Raw genomic sequence first — 12427 nt, forward strand, 5'->3', positions numbered from 1 at the left:
GCATTGTACAAACTCGTTTGTTGAGAGAGAAGAAAAGCAGTCCAGAGGTAACAGGCAAACAAATAAAAAGACAGACAGATACACATTTCTGGAAGGTATTCACAAGAAACCACTAGGGGAGGGGCTGGGAGCTTAGGAGAGTTATTTTTCATGATAACTTTTCATATAATGAGCAAAAAAGTTTACTAAGTGCACATATTATTTTTTAAAATTTAAAAACCAGCTAAATTATACTGTTAATAGCATAACTCAGTGTAGCCCTCAAAAAGATTTTCTGTTCTAATAAAAGCGATGTTAGTAAAATAGAAAGATTTTTTCAGTCTGGTTAGTGCTTTTACTATTACAAGGTATAACATTTTAAATGAACACCCAAAATTTAAAAAAAAAAAAAAATACACACATTTCAATAACCTAAAAGACAGGTTTAGTCTTTTAGTTGTGATTAGATTATTAAACTTAAAAACCCTACACTTGATTTACTAATAAATATTTCATTATAAAAAGGGCCTGCCAAGGCAGCTTGGACAGGTTAAGCTCATTTGTAGATATGGCCACTCCCGACCCATCCCCAACAGTGTATTCAAATTCAGTGCCAAAGGTTACTTATTAAACTCAAGAGATCGTATGTCCTGGGAAAACCATTATCAACTTGGCCTTTAGGAGAGCTGATCTCTTCATAAAATACAGAACAAATATCTCAGAAAAACGAAAATGGGCAATCATCATGTAAGTATTTATTGCCTTTGGGAATCGAATACAGTTTTCCTTTTGGTTATATAGCATGTGTAGAAATTTAAACTATGAAATCATAATTAATACTTTTATACTTTATGATTGTGATGACTCCTTATGACTGATTTTCACAATAGCGTATCATGCTTTTAAAATGCAGTTAGAATGTATTCCCCGCCTGTCCCCCCCGTTAGTCAAAAATCTCTTAGGAGGGAGATTAAGGTGGTGATGAAGATTCTTTCAGGGAAGTGTTTAAAATGAGGTGCCTTGCAGAGAGCAGAATGGTTAATAGGTATTTGTGGAATGAATGACTAGCGCTGTTAGTAGCAAAGATGCACAAAAGTTCATAGACTGATCATCAGAGTTCTGCATGGAAGGCAGGGTTCTTGCAAAGATCAGTAGACCAAGGTAAAAATACTCCTACAAGGCCATATAACTTGGATTAAAAGCTGAAAATGTTCCAGTATTATTTCTAAACAGCATCAAATATCCAGATATTTTGCAAATATCTAGGAAATGGACTCAATATTTTACTTTTCTTCTGAAATACCTAGGCTCATGTGAAAAAAAAGTGTCTAAATCACTGATAACTAACAACTGACTAAAATACTACCATTTGGAACCGACTATGCACAAGGCAGGTCGGAGTAAAATCTTGAAAAATAAATAGCTAAAACTGTCACAGTAAGACTTTTCATAAGGTTTTGTTGCACCTACTATGGCTTCCCAGAGCAACAAAATGATTTCTTGTGTGAGCACGAGGAGCAAAGAGAATAAAACTCCAAAATGTTCCGGAAACTCTAACTTGGTCTGTATGGGTTTTTTCCTTTGCTATAAATTAAACGTGCGCTCATATGGTTGCAAACCTACAAGTTTCTTCTTCAGAGAGGCATTCTTTTTTAAATCATCTGTAAATAACATTACATACTAGCCAAGATTATGAGCCCTCCAGTCAGTATATCTTTCAGAGAAACTGAAACCTAGTCCTCTCCCCTGGCAGGTTAGGAGGGCATCTCATCCCTTGAAAGTCAACCCCACGGGGAGCTGGCCTTTGTGAGTGGTCTAGCATTTTTACGTATTTCTCTTTTGATTCTTCAGAGCCAGTCATACTGCCTCTCAGAGGGCAGTCAGCAGTTGCCCAAAGGGGACACCCCACCCTCGGCAGCCGTGCAGCCGCTCAGCCGCCCGTCAGGGAGTGGACAGCCAGAGCCCCATCAGCCTGTAAGCACGTTTTCCCTCCAAACCATAGGTATGACTGGGCTTTCGTATGAGCCCAGTGTTACTCGCCACCACTTGTCTTATCGGCCCCTCTGCCATCCTCCAGTCTGAAAATGTCATCACCGGGCATTACTTCCAAGCAAGGAAACATTTCCCCCAGAAAACGTTTGCTATGATATTTTCAGCTAATTTAAAAATGTAATCTAAGCACTGAGCTTACATTTCCAACAGTGTCCCCTTAACAGTGCCTTAAGATGCAGAGCATGAGGCTACCATATGGCCACTAGGACATTTTTGAAAATACTAACAGAATTTAAGGTGTGCCCAACGACTGAATCTGTTTGAAGACTATGTTGCTAAATGAGTAGATGCAAAACTTTTTGAAAGTATAAAACATTGTCCCAGTAATAACTTAAATGACTTGCATTAGAAAGTTACTTGAGCTCAGCTGGTATGTTTTGGTGGTTGAGCATGGACCTATGAACCAGGAGGTCACGGTTCAATTCCTGGTCGGGGTACATGCCTGGGTTGTGAGCTCGGTCCTCAGTAGGGGGCATGCAAGTTCCTTTAAAAAAAGAAAGTAACTTGAATATAAATTTAAGACAACGTTTGTAGTTCTGAAGCAACTATATAACCAAAACAAATTTTAAAAAATTAAATCCTAGTAAAACATAAGCTGATGGTGTGCAAATGTATGTTCTTGCTTTCGTGTAATAGATGACGTTATTTTGCTGAGATTAAATGGTCTTGCTCAATGTGAAAACGGTCCTGATTGCTATCATGTGCTGTGTGACTTCTTAGTTCTCCTATCATGTTTCTCTATCCAAACTACTGATACACCTTTGTTTATAAGACTCTCTGCAATATAATTGGGCTTCCTCTTGGCTGAAATGCAAATATTAAACCTCCCTCTGTTTATTGTTCTTTTATCATTATCCTGCACAATTAAAGTATGGCGATTTGGCATATATACAATCATAAGTAGATACACAAATGTAGGCATTGAAATCATGAGTCTTGGTCATGACTGGCCATCCTGATGATGTAATATGCTTTATATTAGTTTGTAAGTTATCGGCCTTCACTATACTATTTAAGAAGCCTACCAGGAGAGGTTTGAATCCCCAAGAATATGCCCACAGACCAGGGTTCTACAGATAACTGTTTGGCAAATATTGCTCTAAAGCCAACAGTCTTGGCCAGATTACATTTTCCAAGGTACTATAATATGGAATACTAGCCAATTCTAAAGACTGAAAATTACTTTTTTCGCTTTGTGCTTTACCCCCATCCTTTTGTCATGAATAATGATTTTTTTTAACTAAAGACCTAGTGTTTATGACTTGCCTATTTGGAGCAGTAATAAGATACTGGGTTATTATCATTTGCTAAATCACACAATGTTCAAAGAGTCTGCTGAGCCTAGAGGGCATATCCTTGTATATCCTTGTGCTCAATGACTTTGCGCATAGACAGAAAAATAAGATCCACAGAAAAATATGCTTCGGTTTAGCCAAATGACTCTCCAATATACCACGTGCATTGTTTTCAAGAGAATCGGAATCTAGAGGGAAAGAGAGTACTGAGATCAAGTGAGATGACTTTGCCATAGAGTGTGGCTGTAGGGTATTGGTGGAGTAATAGAGAGGGAGTGAGATATAGGGGGACCATTGATATATAAGGAAAAAATCACAAACTTAAGAGGACTAATGATTTCTGGAAAATTACTTTCAAGGCTGATGAAGACCCACTAGAAAGGATTAGTCTTGTCTTGCTACTCAAAGTGTGGTCTCTGGAAGGGTGGCAGCATCCACATTTTTGCCTGGGTGCTTATTAGAAATGTAGACTCTCAGGCCCACCCAGACCTACTGAGTCAAAAAACTGCATTTTTTAACAAGATCCTCAAGTGATTGCACTGAACTGGAGAACAAGTTCTCCAACTGCACACTGGGGAGTTCTAGAAATCACAGATGTCTGAGTCCCACCCCCAGAGAGTCTGAATTCATTGGGGCCTGGGCATTGGGATTGGCAACTGTTCCCCAGGCGATGTTAATGGGCAGAGCGTTTGAGAAACACGGGCCTGGAGCACACCAGCACCCGTACAAGGACAGATCAGCGCCCTGCCCACAAAGGCAGGTGCGATTGTGAGTGTCCATAAATGAAAACTATGAGCCTGTGAATGTGGGAACATCTGCTCAGCAACCTGCCATGGTGTTTGTGAACATGCCACGTTTATGACTTCCTTGTGCCAACATAAATATTGTCTAAAAGGGAGAGCAGTTTGGGACTTGCGGCAGGTAAACACCAGGCAAATTCAGGTGAAGGTGGATAGGAACACCTGGGAGTCACGTGACACAAGGGGAATAGGTCTGGATTCCCAAGAAAAGGAGGGAGGCTCTGGACGTAGGTAAAAATGTGATGGGAATTTGGGATAAAAGGGAGTGTCGTTTTAACTGAGAGTATGTGTTAAAATATGACCCCAAAAGCCAAAGAAATGTAGTGAACCCCAAGCAGAAACCAGCCTAGACCAGGCAGCCATACCTCTCTTTATCAGGAAAACTTTTATTTCAGAAAGTTAGTCCTCAGAACAGCACCGTGAGTGTAAGAGGAAACTAAAAGGCCCTTGAACGTCAAATTATGGCATCCACCACAGCACACCTTCTTTGATTGGAACAAAAAGAAAGATAAAAATGGTGTTTGTTTTTAAAATTTAAAGAAATAATTAATAGGTTTGGATCCAATGCACATTTAAACTCCCTTCTCAGGGGGAATAGTAAAGTCCATTGTTTTGATTCTGATTGAGACAGAAATTTGCTCAAAGTAAATTTAGCTATTTCACCTCATTTCCTTTTCAGCAAATCAGAACTTGTTCCTATCATTGATTATGCTCTACTACACAGCACCATTCAGTGCTGCACTGGCCCAGCTCAGCCCCCAATATTTTCTCTTTTCAATTCCATCTGACCTACTTATCGTTGACTCTTGAGGATTCCAGAGCACACTGGCTTCTTTTTTTCCTGCCGGCAATGAATCCTGAGTTCATACCTTCATTAAACTGGCAAAGAAAACAGCCTTTGGCAATAGAAGAAGGAAATGGATAATTCTTTTCTAGTGAGGGAAGTGCTTCATTTTTCATAACTCTTGAAGGCATGGTTTCTTTCACGGTTGAGAAATAGCCAGCATCTCCCCACTACCACACTATCCTCCAGGTTCACTTTTGTTGATGCAATACAGCAGTAATTGGATAGCTAGAGGTTTAACACTCCTCAGGGGTCTCTAACTCCCCAAACAATCTGTGGACAACCTCAAAGCAGACAGTCATTTTCACCAGGACACAAAATCTTATTTCCAGACAATGCATGTTATTCTGCCTCTAGAAGGAAGTCTGAGTTCTCTGGCCCAACATAATACTAAAGGGCCCCTAAGAATGAGTCAGCTGAGGCTGCTGGTGGAGGCTGTGATGCCTCCAACAACTGTGATGCAGACAAAGAAGCAGGGGGGTGATGACAGGCTTCTCCCTTTGGATGGACTTTAACTCCAGCTCTTCCTCCTAGTTACCTCATCCCTGCATTCGTCTTTCAGATTTGTCACCTGGGCTGCTTAAAAAAAATTAAAGACACCGTGGTCTACTTCTAATCTTCCCTCTTAGGTAGCCACCACGGTTTGCTCGTTGTGACTGGGATCTTGCTTTCGTCGGTACCTATGTGCCATTTACAGGAGAAGCTCAGCCTTCTCAACACCTTTTAAACCAACGTGTTGACAGAATTGTTACAACCACTAGGCCAAGGTTGTAGACCCTTAGCACCTTAGATCTTGGCACTATTGACATTTGGGGCCAGAGGATTCTTTGTTGTGAGAGGCTGTCCTGTGCCTTGTAGGATTTTTGGCAGAATTCCTGGCCTCTATGACTGGATGCCAGTAGCACCTCCCCTATTTGTGACAACTGAAAATGCCTCTAGACATTGCCAAGTGTCCCCAGGGAGGCAAAATCGCTCCTGGTTGGTTAAGAATCACTTCATTGGGCACAGATGGGAAAGCAAGGCTATTGGGGAGGAGATGACCCCATAATATCTTTATCTGGCTGAATTTCCACCAGCAACCATGAATTTCTGCTCGCTCCTCTGGCCCAGGCATTCCCCCACACTGACTGCCTCTTTTATCACCAGGTAAAAGTCGACTCATCTCGAACATTGACCCTTGTTGACAATAGAAACTGAGGGGCAGCGGTTCCCCCGCAAAAGGCGGTTAGTCCATCAGTAACTGCTGAGGGCCAGGGTGAGAGGGCTTTTCTGCAGAAATACCCAGGAATGAGGCTGCGGAGCTGCTGGTTCTCCTGCCTAGATGAGCAAGGCTCACCTAGAAAGATACTGAGTGAAACTCACCTCTCTGTTTGGGCGCAGCCTCCATTCAATCTCCCCTATACCAGAGCCCACTGCACTGTAGGCCCATCTCATCGTATGCACTTCTAAGTATATTGTCAGTACTTTCAGGAATAACGCGCCTAAGATCTTCTTAAGGTCAGGCCTCAACCCCATAGTCACCTTTGACTGGTAAATATCACATTGACTGATAAATATCACACTGACAGGTACAACCCAGGGCATAGGCTAAGGAAGCTTATTTTTCTGGAAACGACCTAACTATATCAATCTTCATCAAAAGCTGTTCTTAATATGACAACATTTAAGTAACCTCAGACTTAGGAGAAAGGTCATTTTTTAATCTAGAACGTTTCACTCAATTTTCATAGTCATTAGCAACATATGTAAGTAAATCATATTGAGATGTGATCCAAGCCAATGTTTTGTTTTGCTTTGTTTTTCCAGCCTTATCTGCCAATGATGCAAACATTCCTACTCATTTAGACTGGTGGCCAATACTTAATTTATACATGGCATTTTGAGATTGCATCTTTGAAAAGATGGATCAATAGCAATAAACAGCTCCGTGCATTCTCAGCACCCTGCTAAGGTTGAACAGAGCCCAAGTTTCCTAACATACTTTCCTAGCTATCTGGTCTACCTCTTGATTAATAGATTTCTAAAGCAGGGTACAAGTGGGAAGGGGACCTAAGAATGGAGGAATTGGCTTTGTCATTAATCATTGTGACCATGGAGAATCTTAATTAAAATGGAGCAGTAACTACATGGTATAATGCCAAATATTCTTCTAAAATTGAAACTGTGCCTAAATATAGCCAACAGAGTATATTGCAATATATATTTTTTCTATTTAATAGCTTTACTTTTTCTCTGACGAGTATTTGAGTAGATTTTGATTTAAAAAAAACCCTAAAAGCAAGACTTTATCAAATTTACTCTTCCAAAGAAACTGTACCCAAGAAATAGTCAACTTAATAAAACAATATCCCACTAATCATCCAAGATTCATCTTTAAAATGTGTCGCCCTAGCTGGTTTGGCTCAGTGGATAGAGCGTCAGCCTGCGGACTGAGGGGTCCCAGGTTCGATTTCAGCCAAGGGCACATGCCTGGGTTGCGGGCTTTATCCCCGGTGGGGGATGTGCAGGAGGCAGCCAGTCAATGATTCTCTCTCATCATTGATGTTTCTATCTCTCTTTCCCTCTCCCTTCCTCTCTGAAATCAACAAAGATATATTAAAAAAATAATAATAAAATAAAATGTGAATGGCCCCCTCTGTTCTGTTTCAAATTGCCCATCCATGTCTACTAAACATGTCTATGTAAATGTCACAAGGATATGTTCTGGCTCTGAATTCATGAACTTTAATAGCACAACACTGCATTCATACTACCTGATTTCAAATACAAATAAATGATCAGTTAGAGGTTTAAAAAATTATCCTGAGAGAGAAAAGTTTAGGGTTTTTTCCATAAGCAAGTAGGTGACTCTGGGAAGACTTAACAAGCAGGTCTCAGTTTATCTGTAAAATATGGGGATTGGGTACATTCTCTGTTTCTCAAACTTCAGATGCCAATATGACCTTTACGCAGGTAGTAGGTGATGGAATTCAAACACAATCTGGATCCAGGATTATATATATTATATGCCACATCTTTTAAAAAAAAATCTATTGTGAATAATGACAGAATGAATCACATTGCCGTATTTAATCTTCCTGAGATTCTGCTGGGTAGGGCAGGAATTGGTCCCAGTTTACAGATGAGAAGCAGAAAAGGTGATTCCGTTTGGCTCAGAAGAAATATTGGGAGCAGACCTGGACAGTAAGGCCTCTCCACACACACTCTTTGCCCACAGGAGAGGCCTTTGATTTTTATTTCACTTCCTTGTGTTTCATGGTCAAGAACATTTATAACCCCACAATCTATGCGAGGGGTCCTTGGCTTCCCTGGTCATCAGAGAAGCAGCAGGTCTCAACTGGTGTTTCTGTAAAAAGACCAGCATTCTAAGAATGGAACTGAGCTTTTCTACCATTATATTAAAAAAAATTTTTTTGACAGGAACAAAAAATTGGTGAATAAGTTAATAGTGGCATTTCTGGATCCAGATTGTGTAGGTCTGAATTCCATCACTTACTAGATGCATGACTTCGGGCAAGTTATTCACCTCTTTATGTCTTGGTTTTCTCATCTGCAAATTAGGAGGTAATAATACCTACCTCTTAGGATAAATGAGTTACTATATGTAAATTGTTTGGACCAGTGCCTGGCACACACTGTTTTATAGTCTGCTGTCATTCTCAATTTTATGTGTTTCTCCCATAAATTTCTCTTAAACTCTAAGCTACTACTGATCAATAAGTACAAAATGGGTTCTGATTTTGGACAAAATGATGTAATCAGTTTTAAAGGTGCCTCACAAAGCACCATGTCGAAAGCTCATTCAACACTCCATGGGAATCAGGTCAAGGTGGGAGGAAGTGATAAGAATAACATGGAGCACTCACCACCTGCCAAGCACTTTTTTTAAATTATATATGTTTTATTGATTTTTTTTACAGAGAGGAAGGGAGAGGGACAGAGAATTAGAAACATCGATGAGAGAGAAACATCGACCAGCTGCCTCCTGCACACTCCCCACTGGGTATGTGCCCGCAACCAAGGTACATGCCCTTGACTGGAATCGAACCTGGGACCCTTGAGTCCGCAGGCTGACGCTCTATCCACTGAGCCAAACCGGTCAGGGCATGCCAAGCACTTTTGATACAAATCCTTATGACGACCCACAAGAAGGTGCTATTATTACCACCTTTTAAATGGGAAAATAGAGACTTAGAAAGTATAAGGAGAGAAATAGCATCATGCCAGGTTCAAGGGTGGGTATCTTGGGAAAGGGTACCTATATGACCACAAGGAAGTCTCTTTCCCAAACTGGACCTCGGTTTCCCCAATTCTATAATGACCTTAAAATCTACAAAGTAAACTCTACACAAGTTAAGCCCAAAGTGCCAACATTGGCTCAAGGTGCCATTTACTAGCAGTGGGAATGGTCGCTGCTTACACTGAGGAGAATTCAGGGAAGTTCAAGGCTCTCCCCAGTGCAACCCTCACCTGCCCCCATATTGCTTCTGCTCATAAGCCCAGGCCACTACCTGGTTTGAATCCTGGCTCTCGTATTTAATCTCCTCAGCCTCCTCCCGATCTCATGTCCGCTGGAACAGCAGCCCTCTTTAGAGGCATGTATAATGAGCCCTCTGCCCTCTGTCCCCAGCACTTCCTCAGAGCCCTGCTGTCTCAGAGCCCGGATACCAAGCAACACTCTCAAATATTTACCGAGCAGACTGCAGCCAGCCAGGGCCACTGCACTGGGAAGCGCAAACAATCAAAATGCCACTCCCATTACATTTTGATAATATTTCAGAGTTTACAAATGAGCCTGACATGCTCTGTCACCAAGCATCCCACCACCTACGTGCTACCAACCTAGTGCTCGCTGTAATCTGGCATGCGCCACCACATCCAAAACACGACTGCATCCAAACCTCACACCACCCTTGTCAGTGGGTGCTTCTCCACTTTAAAGACAGACAACAAAGGCTCAGAGAGATGTGTCAACTTCCCCACCATCATATAACCAGCGAGGGGCAAAGCGTAACTGAACACAGTAGGTCTGACTCCCAAGTCCACACCAGGTCATTAGACCAACCATGTTTGCTCTGCAGTGGCACAGTGACAGGTCATAGTAAGCACATGTATGCACAGACCCTGAAAGCATCACGCTGTAGCTCTCCCTGGAATGTCCTTCCCTCACCCCCAGCCCTCCCCTTCCTCACCTCCCCCCTTGCCCAACTTCTCTGCATCTTTCAGAAACCAGCATAAATGTCAACTTCTCCATAAAAATCCCTTTTTCTCTTCTCAGCTATTTGCACCCAACTGTTTACCAACCCATAACGCAGTTGTCATTGATCTACTTTCACCTTTATTTCCCATGGGGACAAGGACTGGGTTTCATAGATCATTAAGTCCCCTGGCCTGGGGTAATGAGCACCACACAATAGATCTTCAATACCTGTCTGTTGAGGGCAGGATAGGGAGAGAGAAAAAAGGGAGGAGGAAGGAGAAAGGGAAGAAGGAAGCAGAGAAAGAGAAAGCAAGAGAGGAAGCAGGGAGAGTGGGAGGAACTGTTCCGAGGACAGTCTGATTTGCCTGCCGCCTATTGCTTTTTAATTAGTTCAGATGTCTCTCAGGAGGAAGTGCAGTCTTATTTTCCACTTGGGATGCTATCCAAATAGAAGATCAAGTCACCCGGCTGACAGTAGGAGTGACTTAAATGTGAGTGCACTGAAGGCTGGGCCCTGGAAAATCCTGGTTCCCATATAATACACAAAGCAAGCACTTTGCAAACCATATCCACCAACATCTTTTCCACACACTCCATCCCCAGGGTTTGCTGCAAGCTGCAGGAAGACTTTCTTTAAATGCCCCCTTTTGACCAGAACAGCTAAGACTTCCTGAACGTGCACGGGGACAGAAGCCCTTGGCCACGTGTCTGTTTCTCCACTCTGCCCTTCCACTGTGGGTATCAGAACCTGACACAAGAGCAGAGCACCCGCCGGGGCAGTGGATGCGCGGGTGCTGGCACACCCCTGAGGCCTTTCCCAGAGATGGTGTGTCCACTGTTCTTTCCGTCCAGGTGGCACCGCTTCTGCGGCTTACAGCACCTCCGTTTATTTCTACTCCTCCTTCCTCCAGAGAGAGGGAGCATTCGTCTCCTGGTTTTAGACGCAGGATCATGGGGACACAGAGAAGCGACAGGGAGGCATGCTAGAAGGAAGAAACACCAAGATGGGCCATCCCCAGCGTATTCGTGGCCAGGCAGGACCTTCTGTGGGTGAATAGCATCTGGTTCCACGTCGCACCTGACACACTGGCACAGGCAGCACTTCACCAGGTACCAGGGTGTGTCTCACACTCAATCAGGTGTGAACGACCACCCTTGTCCAATGAGTCTGATGAACAAGCTTGGTGGCCTTGGGGTGTCATCCTGAGCCCCCAGGACTTCACAGCCTGAATTGTTAACCCCTTAACTGCCCCGTGTGAAATATATGCCTGGAACTCGAGATCCAAACTGCAGGGGATCCATGAAAAACTGATCGTCCGAGCGCCACTGACAAGATGAAAAGGTCTCGAGCAGGAAAGGGAACATATTCTGGAAAGTTCATTGGCGATCTGCCTCCAACTAATATCGCTTCCATTCATTAAGCACACAATCTCTGCTAGGCTTTTTTTTGTTTTTAATTTAATATATTTTTATTGATTTCAGAGAGGAAGGGAGAGGGAGAGATAGAAACATCAACGATGAGAGAGAATCATTGATTGGTTGCCTCCTGCACACCCCCTACTGGGGATGGAGCCCGCAACCTGGAATCGAACCCGGGACCCTTCAGTCCACAGGCCGGCGCTCTATCCACTGAGCCACACCAGCTGAGGCTAGGCTTCATTTTAGATACTTGGCACGAATGACTTCATTTCAATTCTCACAAAAGTCCTGCGAGGCTGGCCTATTATCATCCCCTTTTATCTTAAGGAAACCCCGGCACAGAGGGGTTCCCAAACCTGCCCAAGGTCCCCAAGTAACAAGCAGTCACTGGATTATGACTAGAAAGCCGTGTTCTTAAACTTGACTGTTATGTGCTCACTGGCCACCTGGTAAATCAAAATGTGCAGAGTTGAAATCTAAATATCATTACAAGACAAAAAGCAAGGGATGGACCAAGAAGCAGAGGAAGGCCGGCACCTGTGTGGCCCTCTCTTTCGCAGGCATTTGAAACATGATGTCATGTAAGTCTCCAATCTTACAAGGCAGACACTGCCCCCACTTTACAGATAAGCACAGGGAGGCTAAAGGTTAATGGTCCAAGTTCACAGGGCTGCTACGAGGCAGACCCACATTTAAACTTGGATTCATGTGGGCTGAGAGCCCAGACTTCTGTCATCGTTTTTATTAGCATCTAATGTCTTGTCTTTTTTATGTGTCTCCTGAGTATCAGTACAAATCCTATTTTTTAAAAACAAGACACAAAAACCTATTATGACTT

At 42.7% G+C, this 12427-nt stretch overlaps 1 protein-coding gene across 2 annotated transcripts in view; it reads left to right on the forward strand.

Moving 5' to 3' along the window:
- The first annotated feature begins 601 nt into the window (after positions 1-601).
- Positions 602-12427, forward strand: part of ANXA13 (annexin A13) — a 42268-nt gene continuing 30442 nt past the window's right edge. The window contains exons 1-2 of one of the 2 annotated variants that reach the window (XM_059672775.1): positions 606-726; positions 1831-1953. In XM_059672775.1, coding sequence (XP_059528758.1) covers positions 712-726; positions 1831-1953 — 138 coding nt within the window. In that variant the 5' untranslated portion in view covers positions 606-711. Of the gene's footprint in view, positions 727-1830; positions 1954-12427 lie in introns of both variants that reach the window. The other variant, XM_059672776.1, reaches the window with a different exon arrangement.

Source organism: Myotis daubentonii, chromosome 17, assembly GCF_963259705.1.
Source record: "Myotis daubentonii chromosome 17, mMyoDau2.1, whole genome shotgun sequence".
Classification (NCBI taxonomy): Eukaryota; Metazoa; Chordata; class Mammalia; order Chiroptera; family Vespertilionidae; genus Myotis; species Myotis daubentonii.